General features: G+C 39.9%; 1 protein-coding gene across 2 annotated transcripts in view; it reads left to right on the top strand.

The window, feature by feature from the left end:
• Positions 1–12777, top strand: part of NCK2 (NCK adaptor protein 2) — an 88820-nt gene extending 76043 nt beyond the window's left edge. For both annotated transcript variants that reach the window (XM_080377465.1, XM_080377466.1), the window contains exons 4-5: positions 992–1713; positions 11395–12777. In XM_080377465.1, coding sequence (XP_080233591.1) covers positions 992–1713; positions 11395–11589 — 917 coding nt within the window. In that variant the 3' untranslated portion in view covers positions 11590–12777. The remainder of the gene's footprint in view (positions 1–991; positions 1714–11394) is intronic.
• The last annotated feature ends 9161 nt before the right edge of the window (positions 12778–21938 follow it).

Genomic DNA, 21938 nt, shown 5'->3' with positions numbered 1-21938 from the left:
CTCCAATTTCTGTGTTGGTTTTTGCTTTCTGTCCCCTGCATGACATTTTGGGTGTTGCTTAGTTTGTGTTATACTGAGATTTCATCTTTTGTTTTCTCTTCAGATTTTTTTATAAATGAATTTCACAAGTGAGGGCTACTTGTTCACTCTCTTTCTGTTTATGTATAAGCTTAAGCAGTCCTTGCCACAGAAGTTTGAAAAGTACGCAAAGTGTGTTGTGAGTTTTTTCTTCTATATTTAAACAGACGCTAGCATGGTTCCTTTAATTAAGAAAAAAAAAAGTTGTGTTTCATGTCATTGTTGTTACTTCTGTACATTGTATTCCATGCCGTAATTAAAGCCACAACAGTACATCAGAATTTACAGATTACAGGGGAACATATGCAAATGACCTTCCTCACTGTCAGGTTTATGCTTTTATAGTACGTGATGAAATGTAGATGAAAGAGGTGTGGATTTCAAAAGGAGACTTGCAGTTGGAAGCAGTTGCAGCTGTAGCTGCCTGGGGACTCACTGAAGAATGAAGAGAGCGAAATGTAATCTGCAGAGAAACTTAAGCTTTTATGGCTGTGTTAGTTTATTTTTGTAGATTTCCTTTCATGTTTTGCTTAAGCCAAATTAAAGTCATCACTAAAATTAAAAGGCATGATAATTTGGCTGGATTTTTAAGAGATATAACAGCAAGCTGTGCAACTGTTCCAGTGATTAGCTGTTCTAGTAGTGAAGAAACCACTATTTTAAAGTGTGTTAAAACTCTGGTACTTCTGGGAAGGGACTAGAGCTATTATAACACAAATTGCTCCTTACTTAATGGTGCATCAACTGGATGTTAAAGATAATTTCTTAAAGGTGGTGTTTTCTGACTGTGTAGTGTTACAGATCTCCATTTAGCAGTGTTGTTAAAGTGGTGGAGAGCATGTCACCAAATCCAGTGTTTGCAGTCTGGGGATGAGCATTCCAAGTGACCACTTTATGTGTCTTTCTTTAACAGGTTTGGGAAAAACCAAGAGAAAGACAAGTGCAAGAGACGCCTCACCCACTCCTAGCACAGACGCAGAATACCCATCCAACGGCAGTAGTGCCGACCGGATTTATGATCTTAACATTCCAGCCTACGTGAAATTTGCCTATGTCGCGGAAAGGGAGGATGAACTGTCCCTCGTTAAAGGATCCCGAGTGATTGTCATGGAGAAGTGCAGTGACGGCTGGTGGAGAGGTAGCTACAATGGACAGATTGGATGGTTTCCTTCGAACTATGTGGTAGAGGAGGTTGAGGAGGCAACTGCAGATTCCCCCAGCTTTCTCAGCTTAAGGAAAGGCGCTTCCATGAGTAACGGCCAGGGCACCAAAGTACTTCACGTTGTTCAGACACTGTATCCCTTCAGCTCCGTCACAGAAGAAGAGCTCAATTTTGAGAAAGGGGAAACGATGGAAGTCATTGAAAAGCCAGAAAATGACCCAGAATGGTGGAAATGTAAAAATTCCAGAGGGCAAATTGGTCTTGTTCCTAAAAACTATGTAGTAATCATTAGCGATGGTCCTACCATTAACACTTCCCATCCGCCTCAGATAAGCTACACGGGACCATCCTCTACTGGACGGTTTGCTGGAAGAGAGTGGTATTACGGGAATGTTACCCGACACCAAGCAGAATGTGCCCTGAATGAAAGGGGAGTGGAAGGAGACTTCCTTGTTAGAGATAGTGAATCTTCGGTAAGTGGTACTCAGCCTGGTAGGCTTTGTAATACCCAATGCTTGGGCTAGCAAGCATGACAGTTAATAGCTTCCCTATCTGTAGTAAAGGGCTTTTCACCCTTAAAGAAACAAGCAACATTTTGGCATTACCAACTGATGCGCTTACTGCTTGTGAGAATTAGTCTGTTACTGAAATGCAGTGACATTTGCACTGAAATTTAGCAGCTGTTTTGTATTAGCCAGGGTTTTTTAATTAGTGGACAAGCAAGGTAAATATTTCAGGCTTCAATCTGACTTTTCATATGTTCCTCGTATGCAATCCTCCTCAAATTTACAGCACTACAAGATAAAATAATTCCTGTGAATTGCAAATTTGGTCATTAACTTGATTTTAAAGCTAATTGCAAATTGAGATCTTTGTATTGGTCGGGTTTGTTCTGCTTTTAATTGAATAATAACATAGGTTCTTTAAACTGTTGGTTAAAATCCCATTTTTTACTGTATTTCTGTTCTACTGAGATTATTTAGGTTTTAATAAGGTAAAGTTGTATCTAATTGTTAAGGTTATGATACACAACAGAGGGGGTCAAGTTAGCAGCTCATGCTTTCTAGATTGAGCTTTGATGACATCAGAGGGATATGAGTAATATTCATTAGGGATCATTGTAATTCTGGAAGTTGAAATCTAAAATTACACTGAAAGGTCTTTCATGTATGCTGAAGCCAGAGAATTCATAGTTAAAGTTCTCAAAATTTAATTATTCCTTGACTGTGATTTTGAAAAGATGAGAGATTTTAATAATTCCCTAATATACCTATTAAAAGCTACCAAAAAAAACCCCCACCAAATCTGAATTTGTGATTAGGGCTGTTCTGCATTTATTGTTTCAATTGTAAGGTCAGTCCCTGAAGACAAAGTGTTGTCTAGCAGATGCCTCCATCTAAGTATTTTCTTGCTTCATGTATAAAAATTCAAAATTAATACAGTTGTGTTAGCTCAGTCTTCTAATTTGAGTGTATGATACTACTAAAATAAGTATACCTTATACAGCTACAGATATCGATCCCTGTGTCATATTTATATCAGGTTTCACTGTGCCCGTGTTGTGGGCTATCCTGGTTTACAACGTAGACTACGAATAAAAACTAGAGCAGTGTCAAATACATTCAGTTTGAGCTATACTATGTTTTTTTAAAGATTTCTTGACTTTAATGACTTTAGAAGGCTGTATTGATTGCATATATCACCTCTGGTTAGAACTTGTGATATTCTTTATCATATTTGGCTATAAATTGGAACAACACTGTTCTCATATGCTATTTTTTGTGTAAAAGATTTGAGTAACTAGTCAGTAGTAGGTGTTGGCATGACTACAGGCTGTAAAACAAAGAATTTACGTTAACAGATAAAATTAGGCTTGAGCTGGAATGTGGAAGTAAAGACCCTTTTAGCTCCCAGTACTTTTTTTGAAATATGTTTTGCATTTCATCTCTTGTTTTTGTTCTTCCTAAGTTAAAATTTCAACTACTCAGAAGAGGTACTTGGATGAAGTCAGAATATGAGGTAGTATTGAGGCAGATTCACTAAACAGTGCATACTAAAGGGTACCCTTCAGTGGACAAGCAACTAAGTATTTCAGGTTTCAGTTTGAATTGTCATGCATTCCTCATATGCAATGCTAAAATTTGGGATTGGCAGGCATGCTGGCTTCTGGCGAGGGAGATGAACAGTGACAGCAGAACAGCTGAAAGACAAGGAAATTGCTAATTCTGCAGGATTTTCTAAATCCAAATAAAATTGCATTCTAATTTTTTGAAAACAGTAGTTGTTTATTATTATTGAACCTAGGACTCTTGCTATTCCCTGAAATTTTTACATCACATGCAATATTATTGACAAAATACAATTCTGTAACTGTCCCAAGTATATTATTTTTTTCTGGATACAGTATTGTATGATTAGGTTTCAGGCATCTTTCGTTGATAAATTTGCTCTGCAGAAAACATAATAGCTGTCAAACTACCCTTTCTTTGAAGCTCTGTGTCATTGAGTTTCTATTTCTGCTCTTAGTTAATCACTGGATGAAGGCAAATGCAAATAAACCAGAGGAAAACAGGAAGAAAAATAGAAATTTAGAAAACATGACTGACTTACAGAGTCTGAGGGAGAAATCAAGTTTCTTTAATCAACAGAAGAAGAGGCTAAGATGGTGCATACATCTTCTAAAATGTAGAAAGCCACTAGAGGATTATGGTAATCATTAAATTACAGCATTTCAGCAGTCTCTTCAAAGTAGCATCCTGTCTGAACCATACTGGATATGGTGTGCCCTTGGTGTGTCCATCCAGCAGGTAGAAGCTCACTTTCAGATATGGATGCTGCATTGTGGGTTATTCTGAGACAGTAGCTATCAATTTTCTGCTGTCTTTCGGGGAAGTGTCAGAGGGACAATTTGAAAATTAATACATTACTTAAATACAAAAATGCATAGCCATTTCTAAGCCCATGCCATATCACAGTGATCACCGTGCTACAGCCTGTTTCTTTGTGCCGAAGAGTCTACCTCTGGAGTAAATGAATTTTCTTGAAAAGACACAGTAACCTTTTCATTTAACATGACATCATAACACTGAACATACTTGTATTCAAAGCAGTTTCAAATCTGCTTCCTGCATTGTTGCTGGGAAAATTGTTGCTTGTAGAGCACAAAAAGTTTCATTCAGAATGTGGTCTTCAAGTTGTTTCTACATCTGACGCTTAATGGAATCCCAGAAAAATTTTCACAATTCATATTACAGCAAGTTTTTTGCACACATGAAAAAAAAAAAGTGCTGAATTGAGGGACTTCATATTTTTTTTTCTTTTTTGTAATCTTGATCTGGTCTTGCAGATTCTGTATTTGGAGTTTTTTGAGCAATGAGAAAAACTGTAGTTACACATGTAAATGTCTGAGTACTACGGTCTTAGTACTAGTAGAGAGTTTTAGTTTTTATTAGGTTTAAAGAAATACTTTGCTACATCTCAGACTTTTGTATGCCCTAATCTTTATATGTCATACCATCATGTCATTTGTTCATGTATGTGAATTATAAAAGCATTGGGGATTGCTAACTTTTTGGTGGGGGTTTTGTTTTTCGTTAAGTGTCTGGAGTGGTGCAATAAGCAGATAAGCATACTTGGTAGCATTGGGAAAAATATCATAAAATACCTGTTTCAAGCTTGGAACACAGAAAGACTTTAGAAATGACTCTCAAATTCTTGATGGTTACTGTACTTCACATGCATGACTACACAGGCCCTTCATGCAGTGGCTAAAAGTCACCAGGAGTGTCTGCGCGATCAGAGCAAAAGAGCTTGGTTAGAGAGACCAGGCTGAAGAGAGCGAAGTTATCAGCTCTCCAGTTTGCTCATCTTTCCAGCAGACCAGCAAGTCCCATTGCATTGTGTTATGAACCCACCTATTAAAGCTGTGGGTACAGGGGTTATTCATTTCTAATAAGGCCCATAGATAAAACTGTGAGTCATTCTGCTAATCCTGTGCCTGATTATTGACCTGTTTTAGAGTTTTCTATAGCCTTCTGTCACCATAGTTGCAAACATTTGTATGTATAAGATTTTTCCACAGATTTGAGTTTTTCCTATTGTTACTGAGCTATGAAAAGCTCTCCCTGGATAGATGGCTTGTATCATTCTATATTCACTTGATGAGACTGTCATGTTTTTCCATTTCAAATTTTAGTAGTTGCAAGATTTTACAATGTTTCTCTAGATGTAATTTACCAGATATTTGTCTCACAGCTAGATTCTTTTCGCTGTAAATAATCTCCTCAGTTACCCTTAGATCTAAGGGATGCTGCCATAGTGGAGAATATCCTGAGACGAACTCTGTCAGGTGGCTAGAAGCCTGATTATCTTCATTAATTACGAAATACTATTATTAGAACCATAAACTTGTTTGAACCATTTAAGCCCATAGTTTATGTAACAGGCACAGTTACCTACTGGTAACGTTTTTGCAACTCTGTTACACCTAAGTAATGTCACCTTAGTTTTGGAGACATGAAGGAGGAGACTGAAGTGGAACATGCCTAGTTAGAAACACTGCTTGATTTGTTCTTTGCATTGCAGGCTGCCCTTTTGGTGGAAAACTGAAGTTTGTTGTCTCGTTTAGGTTGTACTTCTGAACAAATAATGCAGATTTAATCGATGCGGTCTCTGTGCAGCCATTTCTTGCCTTTTTTGAATTGCAAGTTCTTTAATGGTCAGATTTTTGTTCTCTCTGTTTAGTACCTAACAGAAGACAAGTAAGACTTGGCTGACACCATTGGTCTGGGTTGGGTAGGTGATTGACATGCTTTGAAGATCTAAGATTCCACTGGGGAGAGAAGCAAATCTGGAAGGAAGAGGTTTTTTTGTTCAGGTTCACCTTGGGAAACAAGTGTGCTTGCTAGTGCTATAGCTAACAGGAAGCAGTAATAGGTTGTGGCTGGTGATGAGGGAGGGCAGCCACACCACACCTCAAGCTTCTGAGCAGATCCTCTGCTGCAGACACCCTTAGACTTCAAAGGGAGCTTCTGTCAGGACTTGCAGTCTCATTGCGTTCTGTTGTGAGTGGGTGCAAAACACCACTACTTCATAGCCCTGCAACATCTTCCCATGAAGCAGAGACAATGTTTTTTTTTTCTCAGACCAGTTCTGTTTATTAGCATGAATAAGCTATGCAATTTTTTGCATGATTTCAGGAGCAATTATTCATTAGGAAGTAATGGCTACCTTCTGCCGATAGTGTCACGGCTATCAAATTATAATAACCGATCCTAAATGAGGTTGCAGGGTATAATACCAGCTGATCCTGATGATTGTAGATGTATTAAGATGATACTGAGGATTGTAGGTCCGACTGGATTTTTGTCAGCCCTTTGAGATCACATTTAGCTTCTCTGCTCTTTGTCCAGCCATAGTGACAGCAGAGGGAGGATGCACAGGTTGAGAGTTTCTATGCTTTTTGAGAAGCTGATTGTGTAGCATTCAGGCTGTCCCATATTTTCCTGGGGTTTTAATCCTGCAAGTGTTGGATAGAAGCAATGCAATGTGGCAGCTGTTCAAAAACTGAAGCATTTGTCATTTTCCGTGACATGCTGTGATTGACAAATACAATGAAGAGGAGGAGAAAGTTTACCTTCAAAACCAGGCTTAAGGAAATACCTTAGTAGTCTACTTCAAATGGAAGAACAGAAATCTTATTAGAGCTGTATTTGAAGACTGATGGAGCCAATTCATGTTTCTGACCTGTGTAACATTGATTTTGGAACATGGCAAACATTACATGGAGAGGAAGGGTATTTATTTATATCTAAATGGGTAGAAAAAGGAATTAACTCTCCCGGATGTTTCTGTCCAGCCTGACTTCAGACCTTTGAGCTATGACTTGATTTTTTTGGCTGGGTGAAGGAGGAGTGAGGGAAAACCTGGGTATGGAAGTGGAAGGAGTTGGGAAGCTCCGGGTCAGGCTTACAGGCTGGAGCTTAAAGGATCTAGAATAGTCTGAAGAATGAGTGCATGAGAATATCTTCCATGGAGGAAGGGCATTGCCAAGTGGAAGTGGATTGACAAGTTACAAAATCAGTAGAAGGCTTCCAGTGGGAGTTATTTTTCCCCAACATTGCCATTTATAATAAAATTGCCTTGTTTCATTCTCAAATGGAGGTTGTAAAGAGGGAACCTTCTTTCCTGGTTTCACTTGTTTTCCATTATGTCATTTTCTAACTTGTCTTCTTGATAAGGTTTTCTATCCTTTTTTAAAAAGACAGTGAAGTTCCTGACCAAAGAAGTAAAATTAAAGGAACATCTTCCTACCTGTTGTCTTCCACATGCTGTAGGCACCAGCTAGCCTGTGGTCATCTTCGTGATAATCTGGTGTTAAAATAAAGGAATATGAAACAATTCAAAAAAGTAATTCACCTAGACTGAAGAGCTGCAGCTAATCTTCAGTTTTCTGTTGTAGGAATTGATTTAACTTCAGGTTTATGTCTTCCCAGTTATGATGGTGTAAAAATATTCACAGGTTCTCTGCCATGAATCTGTGTTCTGTAATTCTGTTCCAGCATCATCAAGTCCTCTGTAGATTTCAGGGATTAAAGCTTACTTCTGATGTGCCTTTATTTGGTGTATGTGAGGCTTTTATTCCTGGAAAAGTTAGTGTGCAAACATCCAAATATAGCAGTTAATTTAAGAGGGAGAAGGGAGAAAAATTGGCCAGCAGTTGAAACAAAATAGTTTAAACAGTAAATAAAATAAACAGACTTGGAGCAAATCCAAGGAGGACAGCAGGGAACCAATTCAAGCTGCATTGAACCAGCATACTTTGAAATGGTAATATTAAGAGCAGTAGTTTATCTAGAATTTTTTTTAAATAGTCTTTTTAACCATTTTGCAGTTTTGTTAGAGTGGGAAAGAACTAAAAACAAACAAAAAAAACCCAAAACAAAACAAAAAAAAACCCAAGTCCAGTTTCTTTTGCTGTTTGTTTGACTCTTGTAGAAATTACTATGCTGAGGCCAATAAAGGGTTTCAGGATTTTTGCAACAGCTGTTCGAGCTCTTCCATCTCTTAGCACCGGATGATGGCTCTCAGGAGTTAGATCAGCCTTTCCGCTTGTTTTTTTGGTTGTGGGCTTTTTTTTAATTAAATCGGATCACAAAAAGAATAAACTTTGTAACATACTCTGGAGAAAATAAGTTATAATAAAGTCTTCTATTTATGCATTAATCTAATTAGCAGTGCGGAGGCTGGGAAGAATGGACAATAGTTCAGGAGAACGTTCATTCATTGAAGTTATAATTAAAATGGCAGGAAAGTATTTAACATAGTCTGTAGATCGTCTCACAGAGGTCTATGTCTGGCCAGGGCCTGGGACATAGGACAGTAGATCAGAGGTCTAAGACCTCTTTCAGTGCTGCATGTCTCTGTGTGTCATTAGCATATGCTTTTTGGTCTAAAGATAATGATTCTTAGCAGATACAAAGAGCTTTGAAAACTCATAATTTGGATATGCTGAAAACAACTGTGCTTTGTCAGAAAATATTAAAACGTTGTTGGGCACAAAGTGATTATTTCACTTATTTTTAAACCTTTGTCATAACATCTTTTCCTGTTCCTAAAACCAAAAAAAAATGTGTTTGGTTCAGATTATGAAATTTCCATTTGCAAGCTCTTCTATTTTAAATGAGGGCCTTCTGGTTACTGGTTTTCGTTTGGGGTAGGCATTGCCCATGGAAGGAGCAGAGCTTCAGTCAGCAAGACTTGATCATGTTTCTTGAATCCTAAGCGGATAGTGTGTAAGTGCCCCCCTCAGTGCTGTCCTTGAAGAGACCCTATGGACCTGCCTGGTGGCCTGTGTTCAGAGCACAGCGATCGGCACACTGCCCAGAGCCCGTGCCATAGATTTCTCCTCCATGAACCCAGGGTCCCAGAGCTTCTGCAGAGCTTTCTTTTGTGCAGGCCTGTGTTTTGTTACCGATCAATGGCTGCTGCTTACGACTATGGAGATGTCCACTAAAACAGGTCCCAGGCCTGTGTGGTTATGGTTGCTTGGAGGGTTTGTCCACACTGCATTCAGGGTCTTAAGCACAGCGCAGTGTTGGTACAACTGGGTTAGCTTTAACCCAGTAGGATAGGTGTTGAAAATAGGTCAGTCTTGGTGTGAGCTCTGTGCAGCCTTGTTTGCAGTGCTCCTGAGGCAGGGGTTTAATATCAGAGCTAGCTGGCTTAAAATAGAAGTATTCCAACTTGGAGCTAAGGATGGATGACAGGGCATGAAATGTATCTTGGGTGGAGCACTGGAAACCCCAAAGATACACTCTCATGCACATTTGTTTCCATCCCTTTCCCCACCCTCCCCAGTCCTCTAAGTAGTCACGGAGGGTGTTGTGTGTATTTTGAGCCGGTGGCTTTGGAGCTGCTTGATGCCTGAGGCAGCCTTCCTGATGGACCCTGCACTGACCTGGCCAAGGCCCAGTGACCCTGGGTTATAGATGGAGGGGGTAATTCATCTGTGGGTGTTCTGTAAAATGATTTTTAAAGAATTGATGCTTGTGGATCTGGAACGTAGTGGGCTTGAGGTAGAAGAGAGTTACTCCAGAGGTGTGGGGAGCTAGCTGCTGCCTTGAGCAGTGCAACAGGGGAAGAGCTGCTGCCTAAAGCTGAGGTACAAGCCTGGGGAGTTGGGCCAGAGCCAAATCAACAGGCACAGCAGGAGCTCGCTTTGCTCTGGGCAGGGCAGGTGGAGTCGGAAGGGAAGGCAGAGAAGGCATTGATACTAAAACAGGTGAGAGGGAGGTGCAAGGGATGAGATTTTGGGATAGAACACGGGGGATGTGTGGGGCACAGGCATGCATCGTTGCAGGAAAAAAGACAGCGTGACTGAGAAAATGCTGTCCTTCAGTTTACCTGGGTATGTACTCAGTGAGTATCTCACCCCCCAAATGCAGTGTAGAGGACTCGAGGCTGTGGTTTCATGAACCAAATTCTGGTGAAAGCAGTAATGTACAAATGCCTTCACCCCCCCCCCACCCCACCCCGCTTGGACCTCTGCTGTGCCACAGCTGCGCTTGGGGCTGTTTGTCAGGCAGTGCTGTGAACCACATAGCCCCTTGTGCATTTGGTTTACCCTGGACGAGTTCAGGTTTGCAGCAGTGGCCCAACCAAAGCAGCAGAGTGGTGGGGCAGAGGTGTTACTTGTCTCCATTAAGCACTTGCTACAAACTCTGGTGTGTGCTTTTTATTTGTTATTATTCCTTTTTCTGCTGGCTGGCAACAGCTGCCTCCAGCAGCCTCTCGCAGGGCAAGTCCTGTATTGCCATCCGTATGGCCAACCAGCAGCAGTCAATGGATAGAGATGGAGTTCAGCTGGAAGAGAGGGACAGTGTGTCCTTTCTACCCTCCTAAGGTGGCATGTGGTGCAGAAAGCGGAATGGTCTCATCCCAACTGTCTTCCTTAAGGCAATGCCAAGACAAAGAGATGTATAGTGTGAAATTGTTCTGTCCTGAATATCTTAATTAGTGCTTACATTTTGTCTTTTTTGGACAGTGGTTTGATGGTGAGATTTGTACTATGTTTTTGTTCTATAGCTTTATATTTTTTTACAAAAAATGTGTACTCAATAGGAGAAATTATTCCCCATACATGTGATAATGAAGATAAAAGATGAATGGGGTTTTGGCTTTTGCAATGCAAAGCAAGAACGGCCCTCTAGTGGTCACGGCTCTAAAAAAAGTGGTAAGGGGAATTTTCATCTCGCCCAAGCAGTATGGCAATAATTGCTTTCTCCAGGACTTTCTAGCAAAGAAACCATACGTGCTGGATGTTTTTCCCTTCTCCTTGACATTCTCATGCTTCTAGGTTGAGTAACTAAGATAATATTTGCAATTTAGTCATGTAATTGGCAACTTCAGACTGTGCATCTGGGGAGCTTTCACTTAACTGACTTAACTGTGCACGTTAATAATGATGGCAATTATTTATTGAATAATAGACTATTGGGTTTCTTAAGTAGCTGAAGCACCGAGCTGTGGAACAAAGACTAGCATAAATTACCATCAACTATATGACACAGTTTGTTCCTGAAACCACAAAATTACGCCCTCATTTTGTTCACTTTTATGTAATTCTTTTTTTTCTTTTGAATTCTTCTCAACAGCCCAGTGACTTCTCAGTATCTCTAAAAGCATCGGGGAAGAACAAACATTTCAAGGTGCAGCTCGTGGACAATGTCTATTGTATTGGGCAGCGTCGCTTTAATACTATGGATGAGTTGGTGGAACACTACAAAAAGGCTCCCATCTTCACCAGTGAACACGGGGAAAAGCTATATCTTGTGAAAGCACTTCAGTGACATTGAAGATGGACTTGGCCGTATGGGCCTCTTATAACTTACAAGCCTTAGGTCCTAAATTCACTTTTATAGAGCAGAGCAATATCTGAAGCAGGCTTAAGGATTAGGCTCTTTCTAAAGTGTTTGCTCTGTTGGTTGCTGTTTGTCTTTTTTTTTTTTTTTTTTGTTTGCCTCTTTTTGTGTTCCAGTTCTGTTATTCTCCGACCACCTCTCTTCAGGTTGAGAGTTTCCCTTGGTGGCCGTGGTGAGCATTCACTTTCCTGGCTGAGTTCAAAACTCCCCTCTCCTGTGTACGTTTACATAGTTAGCTCAGATCAAGGAGGGGTGTTTTCAATTCAAACCAGTGTTAATCTGTTCAGATTGCTCACAAAGGCAGAACTCTCCGTTCAGAGACATCGGGCACAGTTTGAATGCACTGAAGCTGCAGCTACTTAAGTGAGAGAGAGTAGACATAACAGTTGTGGCTGTGAGTTCTGTAGCTATATCGCTTACCAAGTAGCATATTACAAAAACTCCTAGTTCCTAGAAGCACTCTTTACACTGTACTCTGCTATTACATTGCCTCTCTGACTCTTTGTAAAGAGTACACTAATTAAAAGCATTTTGTAATAGTACTTCTTAAACTACTATGGTAAGATTGTAGTAAAAGAAAATTATCTAGTGTATTTTGGTCTGTAATTGCAACAAAGAGAAATTTTATTTGAAAGTTGATTACTAGAGAAAGAATCATTGAATTGTAAAGGCTGAATGTTTTGGTAATCTGCAACCAAATGTGCCATCCACATAATGCTTTTTCCTCTTGCCCTTCTGCTTGTTTGAATTAAACGATTATGTATTTAATTCTCAAAGTAATATGTATCTGTAGCTGATTGTTGACACTAATACAAAAGATTAATAAAAACTGATCTTGGGAACGGGGTGGGGCGGGCTACCAACACTATATATATATTTGCTTTACAGAAAGAAATCTTCGGGTTTTACAGAGGATGGCGTGGTTGGTAGGAAGAGACACACAGAATGTTTATGAAGAAATTGCATTTTTCTCTTTTCTTTACATTTAAACTCCTTTATGGTTTAAATATACAGTCTTTAGATGGCACATTCCTAAGATTGAAGAAGGGATCATGAGATCTCAAAATCTTGCATACTCAGTTTTTTGGATATTGTAATAAAAAAGGTATTATGTCATGATGGAGTACTGGATTTATCCTTGGGTGGTAGTCCTGGTGTTGCTTTAGAATGGTGAAATAGAGTGAATAATGAATTTGTTTGTCTTGGAATTTGTGTGGCCTAAAAAGAAAACTTCTGTGACTGCAGGGGACAGTGATATGAAGCAGTGTCTAATGAGCTCTGTGTTACTTGTTTCTGTGATAAGTAAGTCTGTTCATGGCTTTAATGAAAACTGCGAGATGGAGCTGTTTCCTGGTACCTTTTTGCTGTTAAAACATGTTCCTTACCTATGCTGTATTTCAGTCAGTGGTAGTACAACTACCTCTGTGCATAACTCCAGTGTAGGTTAAGCAGACACCAGCACTGTCTGCCTTGCTTTGGTGTAAATCATACCACTGCCAGAGACTGCACTGGTACATCTGCGAATGAATTGCAGCCTTGCTCAGACCCGAGGGGCAAGTACAATTTCTGAAATTGTGCACATGTGCTCTTTTCCCATCACTCTTGAAATCTTATTTCTGTAAGGTTATCTGAACTGACAACTGTATTTGTGTACATGCATTAACTGAAAACTGGGCAGTGACACTTCTGCTTGGTCCAGCTTAATGAAGGAAAGCAGTGAGTCAGAGCAATCCCGAATGGTCATGCGTTATCCCAAAGAGCACCTACCCATGATTATCTTCTAAGAATATGGAAACTTTCCCTGGGAAGTTGGTTAGAAGTACCAGTTGTTTACAGTCTACCTACAGAAGGACTCCACAGTGGGCTGCTGCTTGAACTTAAGTGAATTCTGCAGAGAATGTAGGTTTTTGCCATCTAATATCTAGTTCTTTAGGTGAAACTAAGCAAGTACCGAGTATGGCAATGACATTAAGAAGGTCAACTATATGTTGTATGGGCATTTTCAAGTTTGAGTGAATTGCTTTTCAACCTCATTGACTCTGTAGTATCTGGGAGAAGGATATATGGGAATGGTTTTCCTTTTCAGTAAACTGATTGCTGCAATTACTTTTTTATGCCCCTTGTTCATTTTTCTGTAATGTTCTCCATGTTTCCTGTTCCAGGAGCCTTTGTATGCCTCTTGCAATCCTTTTTTCCACTTTTTCTTTAATAGTCCCTTTTTACAAGCTATCTTAGTTCCTAACCCCTTTCTAGTCTTAGTAGCTTAGAACTAAATCAAACAGATGTATAAAGGAAGTTTTTACCATATGCTTTATATTTTAATGGATTTATCAAAAAATTTTTGTTACCTCATCCTCTGTAAACAGCTTCTGTGTATTGACATGTTAATTGTTAAAGTATTTTGTTTTGGAAGCAGTTGGTTAATTTATGATGCAGCAGTGTGAATGACTAACTTGAGTTTGTTTTGGGTTTGGGGTTGTTGGTTTTTTTTTGGGGGGGGGTTGTTTGTTTGAAACAACCTCATTCTGTTTTTGCCCATGCTGTACTTAATCAATATGCTGTCCATTCGACAGGCTCAGTAATAGTTCTTCAGTCGTTTTGGTCTTCACAAATTGAGATAAGTTTCTGCAAGTTTTGCTGCATTTTTGACCTCATTTGCTGCATTGGACATAAGCATTAACAATGTTCAGTACTAACTGCTTAATAAATGGGCAACAGACACATATTTTATTTTTATTTTCCTATTTTAAATGTACCTTTCTATTGTTTGACAAAACCTCACCCTTATTTTTTGACTACTTAAAGCCTCTTTGTCAAAGCTTGGGGTTGGGTGTGTGTTTTGGTTTTGTTTTTTGTTGTTTTTTTTTTTTAAGATGAGAGGAATTGTGGTGACCTGAGTTTCTTCACCTGCAGTTTTCATTAAAGGCTGAAATATTTTCTGATGGAGTAGAAGTGGTGATTTTTCTTTACGGTATTCAGTCTGGCTTTTCCCATCTTACCTGGTTCGTGTAGATGTATCAGTATTATTCCTGTACAGCTGTTAATGTTTTCTTGCCTTGCTGGTGTTTACATAAGAATGTGAATGAGTTGTCTGAATCTGTAGCAGTTGCTGCACTTTCCATGCAGTGGCAGGAATTTGAGATCTGTGTTTTCACTTTTAGCTCCAGGAGCTTGTTGATGATCTTCCTTTTCCAGTTTTCTTGACTGTTTGTGGTGTTGCCAACTAACCCTGCCTCAAGTAGGTGCAAAAAGAAGGTCAAAATCCTGTCACTTCTGAACTTACACACCACAGCCCATCTGTTCTGTAGCACTCCTTTTCTGAGGATGTTTTGTTTAAAGGGTGCTGTAGTAGCTGTTCTTCCTAAATATCTACAGTGTAGTCCTTGGTCCCAGCTCTTATGCTGTTCAGTCTTATGAAAGCATGCATGTATGAGACATTTTCCAAGGAGAGAAGGCTAGTGTTACGCCAGCCATTCCAGTGTGGTGTACCTACCATGCTACTGATGGTGTTATTTGCCCAAAACCATTGGAGAGTTTCAGGTTTGCAGATAAATGCACGCAAGCTTCTGCATAAGTCCCAAGCTAGGCAGCTGAGATCCAAATTGGAAGAAGCAGGAACCCACGGCATGGTGCTGAGTCTCAGCCCGAGAGTCTGGCAGAGAAGTACAACAGAACGCTTAATACAGCTGTGCAGTGCTCAGCTGGCTTGGAGTACCTGTCAGCAAAATACTGTCGCTGGGTACCAGGTAGCCACGGCTGACCTGATTTGGTACTGAAGGCAGTCACGTATTAGGTGAGGACAAATTATTGAAGGATTAATCTAAGAGTGAACCAAGAGCATGCCAGGTAAACTCACATAGATTTACTGTATTATAAAAGCAAAGAGTTTGTGTAGTTTTGGCTTTTGGGGAGAGAAGAGGCAATAAAGACATGCAGTTGGGTAATTAACATGAATATGGACTATATGAATGGACTGTCAAGTCCCACTCTTGAATGATTCTGTTTAGTATTCTCTATCCAGATATTTTTGTCTCATAAACTCATAGAAATCCTTAAAGCTTACAGCTGTTCTTCCAAACGTTTATTGTAACTTTTCTATGCTGTAAAGTTTGCTGCCTGGTTTAATGATTTCACTAAGGGGAAACAGAGATCTTCCACACTTAAAACAGTAACTTTTGTTATGACACAAAGATGAGGTACTTTTAAAAAAGCACTATACAATTTTACTTGTAAAAATGAGTCAGATTTTGCCTAATTTATAAATCAGAAACTAGAAAATGGATCACGCTTCTTTTGGATTAGGTCTGGCAATTTACTTGGCAGAAGCTACTAAATATCTGTGAGTGCTTTTGTTCATTCTTGGTCTTAAACTAGTTTAATTCAGTGATTTAGAGGTAAATGAGACCTGTGCAATCACCAGAATCTGAATCTGATTAGTTTCCTTATTCCAGTGGGATGGGATGACTCATTTTTAAATGGAAAATTGTTAACTTATTTATACTGATAATCTGTGAAAGGTGTATTGCTAAAGTAACTCTCAGCTCTTAAAAAGCACTAGGAACTGTGGAACTTTCTATTCCTTTCTCTTCGGTACCTCCAAAATTCAGTGCCTTTCTTAAGAAAGTGGAAAAGTGTAAACCAGGAAGTTACAGGGTGCACAGTCCTGAATAGTGTTATAGATCGCCTGGAGTGAAAGGTTCCAGAATAGGAGGAGGATGTAGGTAAATGCTGCTGTTCATTCACTAGTTGCCCCTCAGTGGAATAGGCTTTTAAGTAACAAGTAAATCAGTTGTGCAATACTATTCTAGAAAGCGTACTGCAATTGCAACCCAAAGTGCACCAACTTTGTATATAACAATGCCTAATACATGTATGTTCTTGTGCTGGTATCTTGCAAAAGCAATAATTTCTTGTCTTTTTCTCTATTTTAGGTGGGTATTCATATCTACAGCTGTTGGATATAGTTATAGTTCATTGAAAAATTCAGCACAATGGGTTTTGACCTAAATTGACTTAGTATGAAATGTAATCTCTATATAATCTACGTAATGCTATAATATTTTCCTTTGCATGCCTCTGGAACCCTATACTACTTTTGTATTTTAAAATGCAAGTTTTTTCTGGCATATTATTGGTGTTTTTTTCTTGTTATAAAATAGATTGTCTCCCCTGATACTGAAAAATCTACCCAAGCTTATACAGAAGCAGACTAACAGAAATGGCATGAAACCATTGAAAGATAAGTTTTTCCATGAATTTTCTTTCATATCTGGTAATATTAAATGTTTTAGGAGTGGGAGGTTAAAAATAAAAAGAAGACTCTTAACGTAACTTAATTATCTTCAGCAGTGGGAGTCCACAATTATGAGGAAAAAGTAACAGGTAAGAAATGTTCTTTTCTATTTTCCTAAGTGAATTTAGTTTGACATCATATGGCACTAGTGTGTGTGAAGTATTACAAAGTTAACAAATTAATGCTGGCTCAGTCCAGCTTAACGAAGGAATGGATGGATACATTTATTAATCTCAATGTCCTACTCCAGAAAATAGTAGTAATCTTCAAAAGGGGAGAACTGTGATTCTGAGGACTTTTCTGTTGCTGGTCATTTTTTTTTGTTTTGATTTTTGTGGAAGACGTCGAAAGAGGTGTCTTGCTCCAGTTTTCAAGCCAAATTTTGTTTCTGAGCTGCCTCCCAAGAAGCATCTCTTTGGGTGTGAGCCAGACCACAGAGAATATGTTAACCGGAATTATTCTCCCAGCTGTAATTGAAACTGTGGTGGTGAATAATGGGTTACTTCTTTTTTTTTAATTTTGATTTTGATCTCCATTAGATTGGATACATACATCTATATGGTAATTAATTTGTGGGTTCCGTGGGTTACTGACTTAGCTTTTTACCTGGGTTCAACTCTGTCAAGTTAAAATAAGCTTGATGATTTTTTTGTTTGTTTGTTCCTTTTTATGTTAAAGAACCAGCAGAGCATTTAGTGCAATTCTAATCGGTAATGCAAAGAAGCCCTTCAGTTGTGGGTGGCTGGTACGTGCGGAATACTAAGTCCATAGATGATGATGATGATAATACAGCCATAAAGAATTGTGTGTAAGGCACCAGCAGACAGGCAGAGATAAAAAGCTCCTGGGATCATGAAGCAGGTATCTGATGGTTTCTCTGGAGAATCAGTATGCTTATTTTCATTTGAATATGCATAGCTGATTTGTAAAAGTGAAACTTAACCCTTCTTTGGTGTACAGTCTGTTTATTGAGTAGTAAATTCCAGGAATTAACACTGCAGGAGGGAAAGCGGATGTTGAAGCCCTAAAGAAAATTAAGGGTACTAGTGTTCGTGACAGCTTTTCCTACTGAAAATCCTTCAAGGCTTATATCCCAGTGAAAAGTGGGCTACCTCTCCACGTTACTTGGGTTTGCGCTAGCATTGGCCCAACTTTGTGCTAACATGACCTGTCTTTACTGAAGACAAGGTAACTGGGATTTTGTTAGAAGGGATTTCCATAATGTAGTCAAGGCTCTTGTGCTTCTGGCTTGGGCTGAGCACAGAGCTGAACGTGAAGAGGAGAGCAAGCTGCTGAATGAGTGTTCACCAGTCACGGACGGGAGCCATGGAGAATGCCACAGGGTGCCTGTTTCTGTCCTTTGCCCTTACTAATTCAGCCATGGGTGCTGACATTACCAGTTTTTGATGTTCCGTGTTAATAAGGCACAGAGTTGTTTCTTGTGCTAACAGGTAACTTTGATCAGATGTGCCGCTTCTCTCTGGCTTGTCTCTGAAATCATTCTGGTATGAAATTTGGCATAGTTTAAGAGAAATTGGTATTTCTTTTTAGCTGGCATTTCTGATATACTATATGGCAAACCTACATTGTCAGCCTTCTGATGCTCTTTGGTGTAACTTTTTCTGCAAAACTGAGAAGTCTGAGCATGTTTCAAAAGTTAACAGCCTCAGGTCAGTCCTTTGCCATGTGGTGGGTGTTAGATTATCATCACCGGCCCCTTGACAGCAATATCTCATGTTTTTTAATGGTGGTCTTTGAGACTCATCTCCCTAAATTAACATCAGATTTGTCCTTTTTGCTTTTCCTTCCCTCTCCACCTTTTCCTCAAAAATACACATGCATCTGTCTTTGGCAGTCCTGTTACTTCCCAGAAAGTCTCCTTGGCTGCTGTTCTGAAACTTTGTGGACTGTTTGGAACAATGGTGTTTCCATCCAATGTTGGCTTAATGGGAAGTAATACCCTTCTTGATGAATTGCATTATCCTGTGGTGGGAGAAATAAGAACTGAAGGTACTTTCCTACGTTATGCTAGTTCTTGGAAACACTTCATGCTAATAGCATGAATTCTGGCCATTCTTTAGGAAAGAAGCAAAAAAAACCAAAAACAGGTTACAGTTCTGGTTTAAATCAAATCACTCTGCAAGTGCTCGCTAATCATTTTAAAACTGTAAAAAGGGAGAAGCTCATTATATAGTGCAATGCCAGGATATACTTTAGTTACGGATGGAAGGAGACTCCTTTCCTCAGCATTAGCAGAACACTAATTCTGTGATGCTCATAGAATTTTTGAAAAACAAACCCAGGCGCCTTTAGAAATATATCTGAAACCAAGCTGTGCATACTAAATGCAGTACTGAACCTTTGAGGATAAGGCGCCATGCAGTCATCTAGCTTGATTTTTTTGTTATTTTTTTGTTAACTGCAACAATTTTACTTTTATGATTACTCAAATGAATGGATTTTTCCTGTGTGTTTTCTAGTGCAGTTGCATGTGGTCTGACATCGCTTCCTTTTGAGCTGGTTGAGTTTCCAGGAATCCTGCCTGTCCTGTGCTTTGTTCTTCTGCCCTGTTTGCACTTCATCTCATACTCCACCTTTTCTGCTCTCTTTCTTTCTTTTCTCTTGTACCCTAAACTAAAGCTTCTCCAGTTTGTGAGCTCCTTCCTTTCTTCAGTTGTCTCTGCTTTCCCTCCATTTCCAACCTTTACTATTTAGAGCCTACCTAATGAACGGGAAAAATTGCTGTACTCCGTGCTTTTCCCGTATGTGTCGAGGTTGCAGAGAAGCAGTCCTGCTTCCCTGGGTGGAGCTGTATTTGTGCTGCAGGCACAGCAAGGAGCAGGCCACCAAGCAACTGTATTGCTTGAGCAAACCTCTTCTTATCATTCAGAGAGGTGGTTGGTTGGACGATACCATCCCAGCCTAAATCAGCAACTTGACTTTAGGGCTTCACTGCTTGTGTTCTCACTGTTGAAAGCTTGGTGCTCAAACAGGCTAAGCAACTGCAGCTCAGAAGTGGTGAGGGGAAAATGACATGGGCAGTATTTCTGCATATTTCCCCTGAATGTCACACAGCGTGCTCATCAAAACAGGCAGTGAAATTCTTATTTTGTGTTGGTATTTGGAGGTGGTTGCCCACCCCTGCTCTCATGCTTGCCAAAGTTTCTTCTCCCTGACCAGCTGGATGGTATTTTCCAGTACTGAAGAGAGAAATACCAAGGATTCCTCCAAGAGAGCTGCAATTCAGCAGTTACAGTTTTTGTGAGATCTGATTTGCTTGAAGTGCATCAATGTATAGTTAGGCTGACATAGTGGAGATGTTATGCTGGCATATAACTATAACACTGTGTTGCAGCTGTAAATGACAGTTTGTACTGTTTATTGGGACTGTTATAATTATGGGGTCTGCTATAAATCCTCATTTAAAAACCTGATACTGTAAACAAAGCCCTTTACTTTAAAAAGAAAACAAATACCCCTCAGCCCATGTACAAAAGGAGGGAGCAGCTCAAACTGAAGAAAGCAGCCAGAACAATTGCTATGTACTGTGGAGTGACGATGGAGAACAGGCAAAGAGCATGCACTGAGGAGCCATGGAAATGAAGCATCATGAAGGACCGGTGACAGATAAAGCTGTTATGAGTGTGCTCACCCATGCAAGTGCGATGATACATGTGTTGGCACCAGTGAGCAAGAGGGAAGTCCAAAATGATTGCACAAGGCATTTGCTAAGGGACTGGGCTTGGCAGGCCCAGGCCAGAGGAACTGCAGTTTCGTTGTGGAGCTGTCTTGCTTTTTCTCTCATGATGCGGAGACAGGGTATAAATAGCAGTGGAGTTGAATAAGCAGTCAGCCTCTGCTTCTGTGGCAGGAAATGAAGACATCTAAGAAATCCCCTTTGTCCCAGATAGTTGTGTGTGTGCATGTGTTTACTTTCCCTCCATTTAAAATATTTTTTCAAATTTGATGTGTTCCAGAACTAACTTGCTTATCCTTTCAGAATCGGTGCACGCCTTTCCATAGCAGGGTGATTGCTAGGGAAAGGTTTAATTACATTTGAACATGAGTGCAGACTTGCCCTAGGCTGCACATGGGTGACTAATCCATGATGAGCTCAGTGCTCTCTGAAGGGAGAGCCAACGTTTGAACAGTTTTACTTGTGCCCATGATTGCATTAAAAGTACTCTGCTCTTCTACCTTACCCACCATGCTGATTGCTGGGGACATGTATCCCTTTGGCTTCTGTCATCTGTTTTACAGCCCTGATACAACTTCAAATTTATTCCAACTTTAATTCTGATACTTGGAAAAAACCCAGCCCCCTTGAGCCTGCTTCTCCTCAGACCAACCTTTCCCACTGAATATGAGAAGTGGCTGCTCTTGTGTAATTGTATTCATGCCAGCCAGGGCACCCAGCTGCCCACTGCCATAACCAGATGAACATGTTGCCTGCCATCAGCATCTGGAAAATACAGGATTGCTCCATCAGTGGAAGAGCAGTAGGAGGTTCTGTGTTGAGTCTATATCATTCCACATCCACATCGATATGAGTTGGATTGGGAGCTGATGATGTTTAAGGCTTGAGAACATGTAAGATTCGGTGCGTGCCAGTTCTGAATTGCCTCTTTTCAGTGCAGAGGTCTGCTGGTGCTCCTGTAAGTTGTAATAGTAGTCTTATCGGTACACATATGTTAGGGCAATGCAAGGCCTGAAAAGCACTGAAATTCACTGTGACACTTCTGTTTCTAAAGCAGGAGAACATAACTGTTGCAAAACAGTGCATCTAAACTAAAATACAGCTTTTCTACTAGTATTATTGACCGATGAAGTCTCTGCTCGTTCCCCATCAGTTCTTGTGGGGCTTTCTGACTTCTGAATGGGACCTGTCTCCTCCCAGGTGGGATGGGTAGAATTGAGTTAGGAACTTCTAAGCATGGTGCTCTGAACTAATCATTCCCTGGGCTTTGGACTGCTGTGCTTTCTG

This window comes from Falco punctatus (assembly GCF_963210335.1).
Source record: "Falco punctatus genome assembly, chromosome: 2".
NCBI classification, from domain to species: Eukaryota; Metazoa; Chordata; class Aves; order Falconiformes; family Falconidae; genus Falco; species Falco punctatus.
Note: the sequence above shows the minus strand (reverse complement) of the source record. Positions and strands in the feature narration are given on the sequence as shown.